Raw genomic sequence first — 19,932 nt, forward strand, 5'->3', positions numbered from 1 at the left:
GGCGACCCCTGACATGTCTGTTGTGCGCGCAATAGCAAAAAGACAAAAAAAAAAAAAAACATTGTCGTGGTGGCAACCCTACATTCTTTAGTCTTGCTATTCTGTTTTGTGCTAACCTGCCTCTTAAAAAGGAATTTAGATCAGACAAAAAGACAATCATTTTTTGTTTATTCATCCCACCCCTCGTAACAGTAGTGTTGCACAATTCAGGAAACATTAAAATGTCTTGTTTTGGGGCTTCTGGAGGAACCTGATCCAAAAGGTACAGTTGACATTCACAAAGCAGGAAAGTCACGAGGCCACTTCAATGCTGTTTTTGCTATACATGTGGAATTCCCCCACTGCCACACAAAATTAAAAAAAAAAAAACATATTACAAGTACGACAACTTCAGAGAGGGAAGCAGACAGAATGGACACAGCCATCCCTTATTCTGCTGTGACACATTGATAATAATACACCAACCTTGAGGATGCTCTCTATCAACCAGTTTGAGCCAACATTAAACCTGAGTTGATGTGCAGAAGTTGGGTGGCACAATTGGATGGGGGGGGGGCAAAAAAAAAAAGCAATTACATTCATCTAATGGACAGAAATGAAGGCTGAATGACGAGTCAAGCGAGGATGAACATTCAACACGAGCCCTGATGCGATATGTTTCACATCAGATACAATATCAGGCTTTAAATTATTATTTTTTTTACTACCAACAACAGCACACAAAAAGCATATGAACTCTATTTAAATGCATTTCTCATGGAATGTACAGGAGGAAAAATGCAGGTAGCCTATAGGTTGTAAAAATGGAGGGAAAAAAATGAGGCAAAACGTGACACGATGCCTTCCTCATTCTTCCCTCTGCACATCTTTTAGATTCACTTGGTCTTTTTTCCAGTGTCATGCTGCCAAAACAGTCACTGAAACCCCAAAACATTAGAAAATGCTGCAATCACAACTAAAACTAAACAGTGACACTCAATTTAGCGAAACGACAAGTTACAGGAATACAAATTCAGTCTATGTTGTGGAAACCTTTGCTCCCAATATGTCGATGCATGCACAAAACAACAGAGAGCCATTGTTTCTTCCTCTTTGTTCTTTTTAAGTGATGTGGGTCAAATTAAAGTGCAATCAAACAACTTATCTGATAAAGTGATCATTTTCAGGGAAATGTTTATGCTTTAAACCGCTATTGATTTATTTGAATGAACATTTTCAATCACTTGCAGGGATGCTGGCATTTTTTTTTTTTTAAGCATGGCCTTCACTTGAGAGAGAGAGGCCTAAATGGCTCCTGCTGAGACCAAGATACAGTCATTCATAAAGTAGATCCTTGAAAGCTACATTGTGGCAAAAAAAAAAAAAAAAGCCACAATGTTCTATTTTATGGTTAGTTTGTGAGCACCTAAAAAGATAGATTATATGGACTCAATATGGACACCTGACTTGTTTTAGCTGAATAAAAGTGTCCCTGAAATGAGTCCATATTGCTGCAGTCTCTTGGGTCACAATGCTGCTTACTTCCTCAAGAGGCAATAGTGAGTCAGTGTAGCCCAGTTTTGTGGCCCTAACTTAGCAGGACAGTGAACTCCTGCTTGCACCACAATGTTTTGGCTGACCACTCCAACATAAACATAGTTAAATGTGCAAAAAGGATTCAGGAGGGACCTTATTAAAGGAATTGTTCATCGTTTGCGGCTCAGGGCTGACGGTTGCCGTACATCAGCGGTATGATGAAGACGGATATGTCGTCCCCGGAGCCCAGGCGCTCGTTGGTGATCCTCCAGCCTCGATCCCTTAACACGCCACGCGCTCGCATCACCAAATCTTGTGCTGCCATTGTATACCTAACCACGAGAGGAGTCGTGTTCAGGAAGTCAGCAATGATGTCTTTGTAATAGACCACAATGCATCCTGTACATTTTCTTATCCTTGGCAACAGAAATGTTTTATTTCTGAAACAGACAAGTGCCGCCACGTTTGTAATTTTTTGGAGTATTTATAATTTTTAATTTAGTATTTAGAATTAGTGAATTATTCAACAATAATCAAAATGTTAGTCTTTCAACTATGAAATAATATAAGTTAAAAAAATAAGTAAAAAAAGTTTGTCAGTAAAGAAATATGTAAAATATTTGCATTTTATTGATCAGATAATTCCCATTTTATTCATAATGTAATTGCAATTAGTTAACCAAGTATTCAATAAATGAAAATCTTAAATGTATGTCTACATTTTTTTAACAGAGGGGTCAGATCATAAATGAGGTAAAAAAAAAAATTTCACATTTCCATGCAAAATATTTACGTTCTATTTAGTAGGCCTGGTATTTCATGGTTAAAAAGAGGTAAATGTAAAATATGAAACAATACATTTTCAGTTTTTAGCCTTACAAATACTGCATATGTAAAACAGTTTATTTTATGTACAATGAGAAAAATAACAATTGAATAAATAATACAAAATATTTTTAATTAACCAATTTTAGGACCAAAACAGCTAAATTAATGCGACTCTGCCCAGCCCTGGTCGAGCTCCATCTTTTTGGTACCCTGATAACAGGATGCCAAAAAAAGTGGTATGTATGTATCATATCTATTGGTAGGTACCTCGCTTGCTTCAAACGATGCAAGGAAAAAAAGAAGAAAAAAAAAAAGTCCAACCTGTGAAGGTCGTCAGGGTCACAGTTAGCAAGAAAGGTGGAGACCGCCTCGGCGACTTCCTGATTGGACAGGACGTCCCACAGGCCGTCGGTGCCCATCACCAGGACGTCGTCTGCGCCGTGCTCGTACTGCGTGAGGTTGTACACCTTCACCTGTGTAGGCCAAACAATAAAGTGGTGCTTTATTTTGGTATAGATCTGGATACAAAGGTGCACATCCATTCCCCAGTTTTGCAACCTCTTGAGTCATTTTTCCCAACAGCGCTCACCTCGGGAAGGCAGGACAGGAAGGGCTTGATGTAGATGTTAGAGTCGTGAACTTTGAGGTCGTGGTCGCCGAGGCCACGCGTCACGCCGATGGTCGCCAAAACGCGAGCCTGGAAAATGTCACTCATTCCTTAAGTCAGAACTTTGGGTTCAAGTCTGAAGTCCCGAGTTAACCTTACTTTTTTCCCTTCGCCGTATATTAGCGGAAACTTGAGGTCTTCGTCCTCGACCGTCTTGTACGCCCTGTTTTGAAGAGAGACGAGTCAAGATGGATGACATCCAAACAGTTGCAGGAAAAAGTATGTGAACACTGCTTTTAAACATTTATTGCCTGGATTTCCACTTAATAATCACATTCACTGCCATTGTCGGCTTTAGAAGTCAAATATGCACGTTAACTGGGAGGGCTGGCAGTGAATGAGTTTAAATTGGTCATAAAATGTGATCTGATCTTCGTCTTAGTCCCAATTGACAAACACGGCCGCAAACTCAAAACTGTTGAATTACAGTAATACAAGCTGTAAAAAGTCATAATACTACGAAAATGTAATGCATAAAAAAGGAGGAGGAAAAAAAGTCATGTGGAAGACGTTGTCATATTACGAGTGAAAAGTTAGTTGTAGTGTAGTGAAAAGAAAGTTGTATAACATGTTTAAAACTTTTTGCATTGTGTTTTTTTTTTTTTTTTTTTTTTATAGGGCAGCTTTCACCAACACCTCCAATCTTGTCACATTGATTGGACTCATGAAGTCAGTCGCCGCAGGGTTTGCTTACTTTTTCCACCCTTCAGTAACGTTTACATAAGTGTGCCCAGAGCGCCCCGTGTGTCACCTACCATCCGTTCATGGTGAAGTCCCTGTAGAGTATCCTCTTCCCGACTTCCTTCCGTTGGACCCTCCGCGGGAACTCCAGGTGCGTGAACTCATTGCCCAACAGGTGAGGCTGCATGAAACCCTGCGGGACGCACAAGCCGGCCGATGGGTGAGTCGCTCTGCTTTTTCATTTAAATTGTAAAAATGTAATATGCCAACAAATTAAAAGGCAATACAATCATAAAAAAACAAAAAAAGGCAGACTTTCATGATTGAGAACAAACTGAAAAAAAACCAATGCATACAAATAACTATTATATCTAGTTCAGGCAACCAAATATTTTGTCTTTTTTTTTTTTTTTTTTAAATTGGAATCAAAGTGGGCTAATAATATTTTACATGGCACTTTCATATTTTAGTCCAAGCAGCTAAATACAGTAATCATGACATCTAGTGTCTTTCAATTATAAATCAAGTTATATGATATTTTACTTGGCAAGTTAGGTAAAAAAAACAATAACTATGAAATATGATTTCTACTTAAAGCAATTAGGTAATTACATTGAATGTCTTTTGTTTGCAATCAAATTGATATGATAATATCATCAATTATAGCTAATATTTTACACTGCTATTTCAGCTAGAAATACATAAGAAAATCATGTATTTAAAGGGTAGATTAGCAATTTAAGATAAAAATAATACATAAAATATGTATTTCTAGTTTGATCAACAAAATATTACAGTTAGTTTTAATAATAAGCATGTAAGAAGGTGGCAAATTCAGCCAAATAATGAAAATTCATTATTTCTAGGCAATTATTTTTTTTTTTTCATGAGTGATAAAATTAAGCTATTTTGTTAAACAAAAAAATAGACTAGAGTTGATTACAGATATGAACTTTTTTTTTTTTGTAACAGTTTTGTAAACTACATGATTTTGCAATTCCAGTTCCACTATCCCACTACAATGTGTGTGTGTGTGTGTGTGTGTACGTGTATTTTTATATATATATATATATACACACACATATTTTTTTTAGTACCAGGAATTGTAGCCTCCGTCGTTCCGACTCCGGTGTAAATTCTGTTGACATGGGAACAATCTCATTGTTCCTGATAATGACGGCTCTGTCAATCAGACACAAAGTACACAAGGCAGGTGAAAATGTACGTTACGTTTCAAAGAAAAATACGATCAATGTGATTGTCTTTGAAAAGACACACAGACCTGCTGTCGCCTGCATTGCCGACGTACAGCTTCCCCAGCATGTAGACCACAGTGAGGGCTGTGCAGCCTCCTGTGATGTTGTAGCCCTGCTTCTCCCTCTCAATCTGTGCATCCTGTACAAACAAAAACAGTGGATATTTTCACTGGGATTGGGATTAAAGCGGAGTAAAGTCTCAGTATGTCCAGGCTTTTTCCACTATGGGCCAGATACTTCACTTCAAAATGGAAGAGCGGGACCTCTTCGTTGTTTTCCAGGCCAATAAAAAATGTCCAGATGGCCCCTGGGCCAGACTTTGGACACCCCTGGACTAGGTGGTAAAACAGGAAGGTTTGAAAATGAAGCCTTGTAGCTGAGCCTACCATTTCTTTGAAGGCATTCTCCATGGCTCCAATCACCAAGCTCTCGTGCTGGACCTTCTTCTCAGTGAAGAAGCGCGGCGGAGTAGGCGTGCTGCTGGGAGAGCCCGGCGCCCCGGCCGCACTCCGCAGCGACGCCGCCCGTGTCAGGGAGCGCTGGGGGCCTGCCGTGTTGCCCTGCAGGTAGGGTTGGCCGTCAGACTCCTCGCCCAGGACGGTGGGCGGCAGGGAGGCCAGGTTGTGCAGGATCTCGATAACGGCCTGCAGCTGACAGGCGATGTGGTGCTGGAGCAGGCGGGAGGCCACGACGGCGGCGCCGGAACCGGCGTGGCCGTCGAACAAGGCCCAGTAGTGGAATACTAGTCCCTCGTTGTCCTGTCAATGCAAAATAAGAGTGTCCAACAAGGTACAGGTACACCCGCACAATTTAATGATAAAATTAAAACTTTGGCCTTAAAAAAAACGAGATAATTCTATTGGTACACACCTCCAGCATATCTGTGAATTTTGTCTTGAAACTGAATGCATTATTCACTGAGGAAAATGTAGAAAAATCCTAAATGACCGTGTTACGAGTGCTGCCTTTCTCTAATTTCGCTCCTATTAAACTGCTAAAAGCCTGTAAGCTATTATGAAGCTGGAGCCTGGGTCTTGGTTACGATGGTGTCCCCCCAGGGCTCACTTTTCAGTCCAATGCCTTTCTCCCTTTGCCTTCTTTTGAAAAGTCTTAAACCTTACAGAAACTATGTTTAAAGTACCGGGTGATTGAAAAGTAACTCCCTATTTTTAAGTATTTGTAAATGATTTCCGAACTAGAATTCTGACAAGAAATGAACGTGAGAAGAAAGTGTATTGCATGGAGTTTTTATTTAAAATTCGATATGGGCGCCAGCATGAGCCACCAGTTTCTCAAGCCGAACTGGGACCCGCATGAACTGATTTCACAAAGAACTCTTGTGGGATGAAAGACATGACTTCTCGTATGCGCACACACACGATTGCGCAATTATGTGCGTACCTCCCCGAGCTTGCTGTGCTCCAAGCGCTCGCCGTTGGGCAGGGAGTTGCGTCTCTTGGCCGTGGGGGTCTTGCTGGGCGTCGAGGGCGGGCAACAGCTCACGGGCCGCCTCCTGACCACCACCACCTCGCAGCACGCCTGGTCCTCGTTCAGAGCGCTCTTTCCGGCATTAATCACTCTGGAGGAAAAAAAGGGATAATTTGGTTGGCTTAGCTTTTGTCAGCTGCCTGATCGGGTTGCGAGTTTTCCGTCAACTTGATTGGATATGATATTCCTATCAACACGGTTGTATTATGGACACGTTGAGGGGTATGGCGCATGTGGGTCATTTTCATATAATTTGATCAATGACAGGAAAGACATGGCCCACTGAATTACCTTTTGAAAATCAATCCATTTTATTGACAAGAGTATTTTCATTATTGGCAGTCGTCATCATTGGAGTGGTAATAATTGTTGCCAAGAAAAACAACACATTTATTCTTAAGTTCTATTTTTCAAACTCTTCCCGTTATGTGCCCCAAATGAAGATGCTAATTACATTTTTGTATATGTAGGCTTTTTCTCCGATTGCTTTAATATGCCTTTTCGATGAAAACTGAAAACTTTTTTTCTTACGCATCTTTACCATTATAGATCGAATTATATGACAATTAACCTATATTTAACGAACAAGGTGAGTTTCCCCCCCCCCAAAAAAAAACCAGCTTGCGATAGTTTCCACAGGAAAAAAACACAGAGAGATCAAATTGTGAATAGCGAACAATTAATATGCAGGTGATTATTGCATCATAAAATACCTCGGCTGAGTAAATATTTAATTGTTAAAAGAGAATTTCATCCGAGAATGCACATTTCATTGAGATTTATTTGTTTTCGTGTGAAAATGAATCAATATGAAGGGAAATTGAAATTATAAGCAAATATTGTATTCAAATGAATCATTTATCAAATGTTTTTGTTTTGTTTCCATATTCGGGTCAAAGAGGTAACGTTGCGGGTGGGGGTGGGGGGGGGTGGGGGGGTGGGGATTGCTGCATAAAGTCCCAAAAAAGAGAAAAAAATGACATAAAAGTGAGCCTGACTCACGTATTAGACATCTCCGGAGGGTGTGTGATAAATTAGCATGACTATTTTTAGACGCCGACTGTGGGTTGTTTTGTGCTCGGCAGCATCACTGACTCGGAGATGCAAGTTGCAGATGCGACAGTAGATGCGCGATTATATAATGTCAACACATAGCGGATAAGAACAAACCTGATTGAACCATTTTGCGTGAACGGTTTGTGCGATTGACTGGTTCCAATTTGTTTCCGTGGAAATTGGTTTACTGTATTTCCCCACAAGGAACACTTTCTTTTTTTTTTTTTTTTTTTTTTTTCCAAAACAATAGATTTTTATGGTCTCGGTCTTGGTCTCGACTTCCAAAAGTCAGCACAAAACGCCTGGAGTTAAGCCGCGATAAACTGACTTGCGCCGTACGAGAGAAAATAATTGCATTTTATAATTGCTCCATCAACTATTGATTTTAAGCTAAAACTGACAGCTTGTACTTCAGAGAGAATTTCTTGTGATTGTGAAAAATGTACTAGGGGCAGTATCATTTAATTTAAAATACTAATAGTAGATCCCCCCCCTTGAAATTTTGACAGTTTCAAATACTTTGAAACCGAAACAAGAGTCTGCTTTGAGTGACCACTGTGACAAGCAAAGGAGTGGCAGACCACCGTGAACAGTTGAGTAGTTAATCCTGGGAATCGTGCTCGGGTCCTGTTGTTCGCCTTTGATCCTGGACACCCATTTTTTTTTTTTTTTTTTTTTTTTGCTGCTTCCACAGACACATTTTGCAACCTTTTGAAAAGGTTTCGTGGTGGCTCCCCTTCCAAGACAAGGGATTCAATCACAGCTCTCTGTTCTGATGGGCATCCAATCGTGATGTCATTTCCAAAATGGCCGACAGGAAGAGGACAGGCTGACACACAACTTTCACACACATACACCTTCCAACAGTTATTTCAACTACAAACTGTGAACATTTCTGAAAAGAAATTCACTTATTAGTCGTGTTCAATGACATAGGACTCATTGCTTCTTGACTGCCTCTTGCATAAGGAGTCATCATTTCAATGGATATGTCTGACCTTGCTTTCACGTCGTTCGTCGCATCCTGTTTTGCCACTTGCCATTTCTAAGCCACTCGGCCAGTTCCATGCAACGCGCACGCCAAATGACGTGCAGTGGGGTCGAAGGGTTACGCATGGCAGATGACAACAGGTGCATTTTCGAGACCCGCAAAGGTGTGCGCATGCGCTCCATCCGGATCATTGTTGTGATGCGCCCCCAAACCAAAGCCCGAGACCCCTTTGGGTGGCGCGGTGGCGACTTACTCAGCGTATCCGGTGGCCCACGGTAATCTCCTGGTCTCCTTTAGAATGAGGATGGGCCTGGCGATGTGATCCGCGGAGCACTCGATCTCATCCGGGGAGAGTCCGAGGAACTCCGGCCTCATGTAGGGGAATTTGAGCGGCAGGTCCGAGCCGGGGCCGCCGCCTCCGCCGGGGCCGCCGCCGGCCATGATTCCGCCCATGAAGCCGGCCACGGCGGATTTAACCCGGGTGAGCATATTGGTGGTGCGTCGCGGCGGGGTGTCCGGCGGCCGGGGCGCGGCGCCGCGGCTCCCTTTCCCCGGATTGCCCCCCAGCTCGGCCGCGCTGTTCGACGACAGGGCTCGACGAAGGAACGAGAGGCCGCGCGCTCGCTCGCTCAATGCGGCATCGATGGCACCTGGATCGGGGTGGAGGAATAGCGGCTAGGATGGCTTAGGCAAAGCCGGGCGCGCCTCCATGGAGAGCCAGAGACAACATCCCGGCCGTCGGGAACGCGGAATTAGCGGGTCACGTGACGCCTCCGTAAAGCCACGCTGCAAAAAAAATGCACCCTCTGCTTCCAGTGACGTCATCAAACGCGAGCGGTCGTGTAATTACTGGTTCATTAGAAAAAATACAATAAAATGCATCACAACTTGGAGGGTGGGGCCGAAAGTAGGTTTAGCCTCCACTTCACGGGAGGGAAAATCTCGGTTTCAGCCATGTTTAGGGTTGGAAACTGGGCTCAGTTTCAATTCTGGGTGCGCTCGTTTTCCGCCTTTTTTTTCTTTTTTAACTGACGCACACAAACAAAGCTCGTTTTGGGGCGGGGGGCATTTTTTGCAGCGTGTAGAGGATGAGCACTGCACAGCAGCTGACAGCAGGTTGATGTTAAATCCTGCCCGGAGATGCTGGGACATCCGAGTGCATTACGCACTGCGAGCGCTTCGACTGACGATCGAAAGAAGCTGTGTCATTAGCGTCCTATTTCTAAAACGAACAACAACAACAAAAAGTTGAAACCTGTTGATCAATGGAGTAAATTACAATGGAAAAAAAGTAGCTAGCATCTCGATGATAATTGTTATATCGTAATAGATCAAAATAAATCTGTTTTATAAAGGCCTGATGTCATCTTGACGTGATGACGTCATAGTACCGACGTGATGCAATACACTTCGTGTCAGGACAGAGGGCGCTATTTACACATTCTTATTCAGAGATGAGGGAATGATGGCTGGTGATGATAATGACACCGAGTGACAAGTGGTAGAGGGGGAAAAAAAAAAAGAAAAAGTTCCAGGACAGAAGATTCCCATAAGTGTATCGTGTGCTTATTTAAATTGTATGTCATGTTTTATTGACAAATTTCCCTTCCCTATTCCTATAGTACCAGCACCATTGGTGCTTTTCCAGTCAATGATATTTGTTTCCTGTTCAGGAAAATGCAACATGTCCATGGTTTGCTTGTTGTGTGGTATTTTTCTTTCCATTATTGTACAACTTAAGTCAAAGGTTTGTTGCGTGAACGTCCTTTCTAGGAAGTCCAAACTTGTGTTATCGTGTCGAAAAAGGATTTCATGAGATTATATGTTAGAGGGAATTCATTATCACTAAATATAATGTGTGTGTGTGTGCCACATTTTAGTTGATTTGGAGAAAACAAAATTGAATACATGTTTGGAGGTGATTACTTAACAGTGGGACTTGCAAGAAACACACTTTCGTTGTTGTTGTGTTGTATACACACATGGATCACACAACTTCCTTGTTTGTTGCTAATAATAGAATCCTTGCTGTTTTTGTTTTCCAGCAACACGTACTCATCCCTCTAGCTCCACCCCCAAGATGAAGACATTTACCACCGAGTTTGTCTTTCCCTCCCCGCTGCATCACATCACCAGTTGGATGACATCAGCATCCCACGTCGCACAAATAAAAGAGCGGGAGCCGTGTAAAAACAAGTCCGGAGAAGAATCTGTTGTGGAGATGATCCTGTGCGCTGCCTTGCTGCTGTGGCACTCCGGTTTCGGTCTCTGTGGAGCTGCTGCACAACTCATGGAGGTGGAAAGGATCGAGACATGCGGCACCAAGTGCTCTCAGGTAAAAACGAAAAAGTGCATCCTTTTCATTCTTATTGAAGCTACAATGATTTTAGATCTCCCCCCCCCCCCCCCCCCCCCCCCAAAAAAAAAAAAAATCAAAAAGGTGCTCTTGCAAAAGATGTTTGCAGACTTTTATAATCATTGGCTTGAATCTAAAGGTGGGATGTATTTACAGAATTTTCTGCTTCCTCAGTGAACAGCCTCAACAAGTCTTTAATGGACTTTCCATGTATGCGTGTTTGATTCCTGAACTATTGTAGCAGTGACACTTGTTTGGAGCTTTTCAAATCTGTGTTTGAAATCAGCACCTTGCTCAGAGAAAACCCAATGTCACCCAATTTAAAATCTCAAATGATGTGCCCTTTAATAACAGGATTAACATGTATTGGTTTATAAATGATTCTGTTTATGTGACTAATTGGGAGCATTTATTTTTTGTCACAGGGCCTTCAGTGCAAGACCAAGCCAGCATGTGAGTACACACACAAACTCCACAAGCAAATAAGTTGTCATTCGAAGAGTTACGACCAAATCCTGTCTGGTTAAACAGGAACCACGGTACACATGTAATGATGGAGGAAGTAAGCATTGCTGCCTTTTTAAAATGACCTTCTGTGTTACAGATTTTGTTCCTCCTCCGTGCCAGAAGCCCGCCGACGGGTTGGACACCTCGTCTGTTTTCCGCAACCTCAGCTTTACCACCGTCATGAGGTGCGAGGGGAGGCAGAGATGCTCGCTGCACCTTCGGATCAAGACTTCCGTACACCTTACAGGTGCCTCCAAGCACATTTACTGTAAAACATTTTCTTGGATCCAACTCAGACGGCATACACAATTGCGCTTAACATGCGTTTATGGTTTCGATCCCTAGAGTCCATCCATGGATTGTCTGTCTGTTTCGAGACGCCGGGACTGCTGCAGAGATGCCAAGTCATTAGCATCTCGAAGGCGTCCAGGCGGAAAATGGCAGGGATGGAGGTACTTGTCTCGTCATTGGAAACCACAAACAAATCTCACGGCACACAAACCAACAAAAATGTCACAAAAAGTGGATACACAGCTTAATTATGTACCTTCTGCCTCAAGGGGAAGAGCATTTCATTTTTTGTGTGCCCCTCACTAGAGCCTGACCGAAATGGCGTTTTGGAGCCCGATGCCGATTCTGACATTTGACAGAGTACAATTCAGATGAATTGCCGATTAATTTTAAAAATATATAATGAAGAAAATAACTTTTTTTGGTCCCTTAATGCTTACAACAATAAATATATGAATAGCAGGGAGAACATTTGACTCTTTCATAATACGCTGTCCTTAGTATTTGTTTAACTTTATAACAGAGAGAAATCGGTAGATTTTGTTTTGGGCCGATTTTTACCTTTTTGTTTTTTTAATGTCATTATCTTTGCCTGGCGTAATGTGTTGATGTGTTAAAAAAATAAAAGCAAAATCCGGCATCGGATTCGAAAAGGGCTAATATTGGCCGATGAAATTCGACGGGCGATTCATCGGTCGGACCCGCCTGTCATACCTACCTGACATAGCATTATTTGTAGTAAATGAATAATCATTTTCAGAGCAATGAAGGGAAATTGGATCATTTTCGGCCACAGTCATTTGGGATCACTGTTCTCAACCAAAGCAAATGGGCTTTTCCCTCTCCAAATCACAGCATGTCTTTGTAGGTGGAGGTGGAGAATGACTGCGTCGACGTTTATCCCCGGCAGCAACCAAGAGTGACCGTGACCACGTTCCCGAGCTACTGTGGAATAAGTCGGAGTAGTACCTACATGGCTCCAGGTAGTGCAGTACATACTCTGGTGACAAGCAAGAAGGCCCCTTAGAATACATACATTTTCCCCAGGATACAAACGACTATAAAATATTGTGAGTTTTGGGGGGGTTTTGGGGCATGGTACAACCCCTAACATGACGTACCAGGATCAGGATACATGCGCTCGAAACAATTGGTACATTTGCGAGCATGTTGAGGCCCTCCTAAAAGGTGATTCATATGTCAGAGTAATAATGCTAAACCATGATTGAATGTAGAACTAACAAGGAATTATTTTGCAAAAATGGTTACGCTTGTCTCACTCCAGGCTGCTCATGGAAGGATTTGAGAAGACACGTTCCCGAATGCATCGGTGAGTACACCTGAAAATGTCATGCGCGGTCTTGTTCTGTGACACTACCGACGTCTGGCAGCCGGCAGGATATCGCACGTCGTCAACCTGGAGAGAAAGGAGGTGCGCGTCACCGTGAGCGACGCTCTGCGGGATCAAGACTACCAAGTGCGACTGTGCCACAAAGATTTCATCTGCACCAGCACGGGGGCCGACGCGCTGGTAAGGCTACGGACATGAATCGGGAATTGACTATTTCCAGATATGTAGCGGGGTCCACTCCATTGGATTCAATAAAATAGACATTTCCCACTCCTGCGATTTCTACTTAATTTTGCCTATTAGAAATAAGGATAATCCCTGACAAGTGTGTTTCCTTTGTTGTCCATCCAGATCAAGAAAGAGGAACCCAAAGAGAGTGTCGTTCTCGCCTTCTCCAGACCTTTGCCATGCCTGTGCATCGAGGTGCAACCTCCCGCTGAGCATATAATCGTGATAGAGTCAGTTGACGCTCATCAATACGTTCGTCGCTCTGCACAGGGCTGGCCCGCGGTGATCGACGCGCCCAGAGTCCAGGTCTGCCCTTTCAAAGACAGTGAGTTGACACTTTCGTTTGTTTGTTTGTTTGTTTGTTTGTTTGAGAAGGAGGTAAGTACTTTTTCACAGCAATGTACATATTGACTTTTGACTTTGAATCAATGTTCATGTTCACGCGTCGTACTCGTGGTACACAGGATCCCTTGAGTGACTTGTGAAATCATCGCTGAATGAAATGTTTGAACTGTGCTAATGTTACAGTGACTTCAACTTTTATTTAATCCAGGACAGTACATTTAAGTCATATTTAACTTGACAGTGCAATACTTTTGGAGTTAATCTTATAGAACTCGATATGTTCCTCATAAAAATCGGCACTATAGCTGGGGAACACTGTACTCCCAAAAACATTGAGGATTGACATCGTGGGTCCACGCAGGCACGGAGGAGATGTGGCACGGGATCCATTTCGAGCCGCTGGCGGAGGCGCTTTCGTGGGAACCCGCCTGCCCGCTCTCGGCCCACGCGGCGCTGTGCCACGGGGAGGAAAACGGTGGCTGCTCGGATCTGGAGGGAGCCGGGCGAAATATCAGCAGGGGAAAGGTGGCAGAAACACGGCGAGACAGAAACACATTGCCATTCATTCCTTACGAGTCTACGATGACTCAGGGCTTCATCACGCTGCTGTGACATGTTATCAGTTTTATGGAGCTGAGTCACAGTGTTGTAAGTGGGACTGTTCATACTTTATACTCGCCATCAGTTTCGATTGCGATCAATTACAGGTATCAACTGCCAAACACATTCGCTGTACCTTCCGGCGTCTCGCGGAAGAACATTTACAGGAATTGTTTTACCTGTCGCTGGTTATCGATAGACGATACAGTATTTGCAGTAAATGAATTGAAATTGGATTGGCACAGTGGTTGGGAATCAGTGGTCGAGCCATGTGAACTCCCGCTTGCGCACGTGCAAGCCTGATGGCATTCAAGTTGTGAACATTGTTCGGGTGAATTCTTTCTCTCAAAATCACTTAGGACTCGAGTCCAACAAAAACGTAGCGCAATGACGCAAGAGGTGCGGATGCATCAGCAGCCTTTGTACATGGGATGTTTGGGAGAACTCACAAACAATGTCAAATGTCGCCTTTCAGATAACATTCGCAAAAGTGGACCCGCACCCTCGACTTTGCATGAAGGTAACAGCAACATATATATATATATATATATATATATTGAACAAATTAATTCCAAGAATTGCATAAAAAAAAAAAATAAAAAAAAAATGGAAGAAAAGTCAAGCAAGAATGTTCATATATTATCTGAATATAAAACAATTCCCACACAAAAACAAATGGTTTGTGTATTCAATATCATACAATTGTATTTTGTGATGGTCTTTTGAATTTCCATTTTATTTTTATTTTCAGTTCACTGTTGGCAACCGGTCTTGGATCAGGTGCCCTTTTGTCGGGAGATTCCAAGGTATGACTTTTTCATCGTCGTCATCATCATCATCATCATCATCATCATAATAGTAGTAATCGGCACCAACTTGTAGCATCTCGGTGGCAAGAAACGGTGTTGAAATGAGTTGAGGAGCTTCGTGTAGCATGTGTATCTTCATGTATGTCTAGTGCTATTTTTCAATGCACTAGATGTGAGTGAGTAATGCAAATGATTCGTGTATATTTGTGAATCCTCCGTAACTGATGCACTTCATGCTAGTCGATAGGCGCGAGTAATGTAATCTACACTATGTGAGTATATTTGCGTATTCTTTGTTCAGTAATGCACTTTGTACTGTATGGGTGTGAACCATAGAATTTGCGTGTATACTGAATATGCATAAATGTTTTGCCACCCCGAATCTCTTCTAATTTTACATTTCTACACTTTTGCAAATTTGTTCATACCTGCCACAGGGACTGCGGATGGAAATGAGCTACATAGCATCTGTCCTTCTTAAATGTTTTATTGTTATTATTATTGTTTTTTTGCACATTGTCCAGACAAATAAACAAACAAAGGTGTTATTTCTAGCATGGGATGTGACCTTGACACAACAAGAAGCGAAGTTGACGTCGGACATCAACGCCACTTTCCACGTTAATGCGTGCACGCCATCCCAAGGCTCTGCTGTGTGTCGCACTGCGGGGACACACACTACTGTGCACGTGGTCGGTATTAAAGTGAGCATCTTTACATTATGTCGACAAGAAACCATGGTGACCGTGATATCTTTTCGTCAGCGGGAGCGCTCGACCGTTGGCTTGACCTTGGCAGACGTTCACACTTGTCTTTATGTGAGTTTCCGGGATTATTAATGCTCATCAGTTCGTCGGCAAGAGACTTTAACGCGTGTGTATTTGTGCTTGCACAGGTGAGGCGGGTCGATGTACAGTACGCCGCCACGGTCGTTCGCTGTGTCACCCAGCGACCCAGTAAGCAGGCTTCAATTTATTTGGGCATTTGTTTTATGATTACATGAGTGATACTTTAACTCACAAGATTCAATAATTCCAGGACTCTTCGGGCGCTATGCTGGCCATTTTTGTCAACCTCGCTTCCTTTTTTTTTGGGAACCGTTTAGTTCATGCAAATATAACGAAACAGCCCAAGTGTGGGGAGTTTTGTCTGAATTTGTAATTTTTTGTAAAAAATTGTTCCTTTTGGCGCAATCGTGGCCGTTTATTTTATTTATTTTCTTGCCAATTCGAAGCCATGGAAACTACATTTTTTAAAAATTCTTTGTTCTTTACTGGATTGACTCATATAATTTGGGTAAAATGGTTTTCATTCTTGACCTGACACTTTTTTTTTCCCACCACAAATATCTTTATTCCATCCTAAAGTACAGCGTTTGAGTCATTTTGCCACCTCTGGGCACGTGTAAGTCTCGGTACCATTGTGTTTGTGTATTTGATTGTCAATTTTCTTCACAGGTCAGGCGTTTCCTCTCGTCGCCACGCAAGCCACTTGGAACTCCATCCCGCTTAGTCTTTGCCTCTCCGCGGCCGTCCTTGTCGTGGCCTCGGCGTTTCATGTGATGTTCACAGGTAAAATGCAGGGCGTGTGGTTTACCTCATGTTCTGACCAGCGAGTGCATTTCCTCTTGTGTTTTCCCGTTGTAGTTTATCAGAGGGGAAAGCCCACGGAGATCCAGTTCCTTGGAAGAGCCAACAAGTAAGTCAGGTCTTTCCTCCCACAATCTTGTTCCCATCACTTAATACTTGACACTTTTTTTTTTTTTTTTTTTTTTTTTCTTTGTCACCTTCCAGTCTCATTTATGATTCTTGTGAACAATAATAAAGTCAAGGGAAATGTGATTTTTTTTTTCACTAGCAGTTTGCTTTGTTGCTTTGCTCCAATTTATAAATTCTCGTGATCCAAACAAGCCGGTCAGTCGGCATTACTCGTGTGTATGTGTGTGCGCCAAATGAACTCAGACCTCTTTAAAATGCCCCATCAGCACTTTCACATTTTGAGTTCCACTGAGTTATCGTCAGTCTGTTTTGATCTCCCGCTTAGTCACAGGTTGTTTCTCAACAGTGCGCTCATGTCTCCATTTGTTTCAATTTTTTATTTTTTTTATATCATTATTTGGCTGTTCCCGTCCAAAGTCTGCACAATTCAGAATGTCCCAATGTGTGTTTTGTGTGTGTGTGTGTGTGTGTGTGTGTGTTTTGTGTCCAAATGTCCTCACAGTACAGTGGCACCTTGACCAATTCCTTTTGTGACCTCACACGTGGAAAATGTGACCGAGATAAATCATTTCAAAACCTTCGCACATTAATGTGACTGACCTAATATGTGTATGTATGTATGTGGCTGATTTCAGAGTTAACCAATCACATTCAAACTAAAGTGCCTCCGAACAGGGGTGTGTCGACTTATTACAACCACTGCAATGCAATACATACATATGACCCCAAAATACAATGCAATACAATACATACGTAAGAGGTCAATATAATATAAGTTGTCGTTTAAGTAAATATGTATTGAGATGTATTTTTCATGTTTTTAATTATTATTGTTGTTATTAATAATATTATTCTTATACTTATTTCAGTGATGTACGTTTTTTGCACTTAAGATTATCTAATCAAATAATGTCTGCACAACAGTTTTTAAAATTACATATTTTTATTTCTCCCCCCCCCCACCCCAATTGTTGGTGCTACCTGACATTGTCCACTAGAGAGCGATGTTGACCAAGTGATACTTGAACTCGGTAGTGCCAACATGGTGATCAAGTGGAATAAGTCCAGTGATGAACACTTTTTTAAAGCAGATATTTTACCAGTCAGAGGTCACTTGTTCTTGATTTACACATATAACAGTAAAGTACAATGAAACAAAATGCATGTTTGTACTTTTAAGGGTACTATACTCTATTTTTGGCCTCGAAAATGTGCACTTTTGAGTCCAACAATCAGCCTTTTGGGGTACTGTACTTCAGGTTACAGCGCCGAGGGGCGTTTTTTTTGCGGGACAATATAGATGTAATGTTGTGTCGTTTGAAGCGGGTCTGTTATCTCGGGCCTTCAGGTGGGGCTTTTGTGTGTCTCGTGTGTGTCTCGTGTGTGTGTGTGTGTGTGTGTGTGTGTGTGTGTACATCAGTTGGTCCATCTAAGCCCACGCGGGGGAGAAGAATGACAAACACACAAGCCAGAGACAACAGACAGGGATGAGCTAATCCTTGTTTTGGAGAATTCCAGACATTCCAACAGGGTGTTGTTCCCCGGGCGAGTTAATCGGCGAGTGGGGCTCGCGTCCGGGCTTTGCGCTAAACAAACAGGCCTTTTTGAACCACGCCGAGTGGAAATTTGATGGCAAACCCACTGAGGAGAGGCACTCATACCCTGCGGTATGCGTGGAAAGACGCACAACTGACAAAAGGAACGTGAGGGGACTGGGTGAAAGAGGAAAAAAAGGGGAGGGGTGCAATCATTTTAATGTCATGTTATATAGAATGGGGACAGAATACAGTGAAGAATACGACTGTCTTCACAGTATGAAGAAAATGACCTTGTTCCGCCTATCAAGGGCGCTAATTGAAGAGTCAAGATATGAGCTTTAGTTCTTCTTTCTGTTGCTAACATTAAAAAAAAAAAAAAAAAAGCGTAAACAATGGAATGATTCCTCGTCTAAGAGCCAAGATCTGAGTTGTAAACATTCCAAATCAAAATATGAACAACGGTACATTTTGTCTTTGGTCGATCGTGGACTTTTTTTTTTTTCTTGAGATTCAGGATTTTCATTTTCTTGCTTTGTATCGTATAAGCTCGTGGTAAATAGTAAAACGCAACTAATTTCTCTGTCGGACCTCTTAGCCAAATTGTACGTGACGCGGTCTTCCAAGAGGTTTGCTAATAAAGCTTCAGCACATGCAGATGATTACCGAAGAGTACACGTCGTTTAACCCATTGCTCACGTTTACGGTTCAGAGTTATGTACCGTGCAATTATGAACGTTGCCACATTCTAAATTACACAATGTATTTCAAGACATGAGATGGGCCGGGGGGTCAAAAAAGGAAAGAGCTTATAAAAGGTGGAGGACTTTCGAAGAAAAAGTCCGGCTAGGTCTTGTTGACAAGAATCGGCGAAGCTTCTCTCTCTCTCTCTCACACACACACACACACACACACACACACACACACAGAGGCCCCTTTGTTCCTTTGTGAGTCATTGTAGAAAGGAGCACAGCTGTAAACAGTCCAAATCAGTCCATTAGGCCCCGAAGTGCCGGAGCGCCTTGACGTTGACTGTGTATCCGGAAAAGAAACCGACAAGCTTGAGTCATCAATAAATAGAACAGTGGGATAAGTGTGTGACAGTGTGCGGTGGGTTGGGGGGTGGGGGGTCGGGGGGTGATAATAGGAGGCAGAGACAGGAGGAGTTTCGGGATTTAGGGAGGGATAATGGCGCAGAGTAGCACGGGGAGATGATCTCATGCCTCTCCCAGCTGGCAAACAAGGCCTTTTCCGTGGAACTACAGCCACGCCATGCCTCAGCTGTCTCTCTTTTTTTTTTTTTTTTGGCTCTTCCACACACGCACATACTGTGTTTGAGGATTACCGTATTTGGGTTCTCCAGAAAGAGGCCGCTTGGCGGGTGGGTGGCCGGCTATTGGTTTTTACTGGTCGTGTGTGTGATGTAGACTGGCTACTATCTGCGTAAAGTGAGGTTGACATCATTGACCTATCAACAATGACTACATTAGGTATCAGTGGTGTCACCTAGCAACCACTTGTACCGCGTGTAATGATGGACACGGACACTGGCCAATGACTGAATGACGTGGGAGCGATGTAACTGAGCAATCACTGTGTGGGGTGATTGACACGTGATTGTCACAATAATTCCATTCGGCGGGAATTAGCGTAATTGACAAATTACTGGTTCAGCGAACTCTAGTTATTCGCGGGGATAACGACCGAGCC

General features: G+C 42.7%; 2 protein-coding genes across 11 annotated transcripts in view; one reads left to right on the plus strand and one right to left on the minus strand.

Annotated features, from left to right (window-relative positions):
- Window positions 1–151: 151 nt before the first annotated feature.
- LOC133397524 (protein phosphatase 1H-like) lies at window positions 152–9,450 on the minus strand. The gene is made up of 10 exons (XM_061668525.1): window positions 8,736–9,450; window positions 6,349–6,526; window positions 5,334–5,705; window positions 4,974–5,086; window positions 4,789–4,873; window positions 3,766–3,884; window positions 3,110–3,173; window positions 2,933–3,040; window positions 2,665–2,816; window positions 152–1,847 (listed from the first exon to the last, which is right to left on the minus strand). Exons 1-10 carry the CDS (start codon window positions 8,969–8,971, stop codon window positions 1,700–1,702), a joined length of 1,575 nt encoding a protein of 524 aa, XP_061524509.1. The 5' UTR covers window positions 8,972–9,450; the 3' UTR covers window positions 152–1,699.
- il17rel (interleukin 17 receptor E-like) overlaps window positions 8,155–19,932 on the plus strand; it is a 27,163-nt gene continuing 15,385 nt past the window's right edge. For 6 of the 10 annotated variants that reach the window (XR_009767642.1, XR_009767641.1, XR_009767643.1 and 3 more), the window contains exons 1-18: window positions 8,155–8,963; window positions 10,528–10,817; window positions 11,264–11,291; window positions 11,443–11,592; window positions 11,691–11,797; window positions 12,505–12,619; window positions 12,922–12,966; window positions 13,028–13,167; window positions 13,339–13,410; window positions 13,486–13,540; window positions 13,922–14,085; window positions 14,636–14,680; window positions 14,912–14,966; window positions 15,525–15,673; window positions 15,734–15,787; window positions 15,865–15,925; window positions 16,427–16,540; window positions 16,616–16,667. Coding sequence is in view for 3 of the 10 variants with exons in the window: in XM_061668521.1 (XP_061524505.1) it covers window positions 10,563–10,817; window positions 11,264–11,291; window positions 11,443–11,592; window positions 11,691–11,797; window positions 12,505–12,619; window positions 12,922–12,966; window positions 13,028–13,167; window positions 13,339–13,410; window positions 13,486–13,540; window positions 13,922–14,085; window positions 14,636–14,680; window positions 14,912–14,966; window positions 15,525–15,673; window positions 15,734–15,787; window positions 15,865–15,925; window positions 16,427–16,540; window positions 16,616–16,667 (1,661 nt within the window). In the remaining 7 variants the exon portion in view is untranslated. Of the gene's footprint in view, window positions 8,964–10,527; window positions 10,818–11,263; window positions 11,292–11,442; window positions 11,593–11,690; window positions 11,798–12,504; window positions 12,620–12,921; window positions 12,967–13,027; window positions 13,168–13,338; window positions 13,411–13,485; window positions 13,541–13,921; window positions 14,086–14,635; window positions 14,681–14,911; window positions 14,967–15,524; window positions 15,674–15,733; window positions 15,788–15,864; window positions 15,926–16,426; window positions 16,541–16,615; window positions 16,668–16,762; window positions 17,160–17,189; window positions 17,366–19,932 lie in introns of those variants that run through there. The other 4 variants (XM_061668524.1, XM_061668522.1, XR_009767645.1 and 1 more) reach the window with 4 other exon arrangements.

Source organism: Phycodurus eques, chromosome 22 (genome assembly GCF_024500275.1).
Source record: "Phycodurus eques isolate BA_2022a chromosome 22, UOR_Pequ_1.1, whole genome shotgun sequence".
NCBI classification, from domain to species: Eukaryota; Metazoa; Chordata; class Actinopteri; order Syngnathiformes; family Syngnathidae; genus Phycodurus; species Phycodurus eques.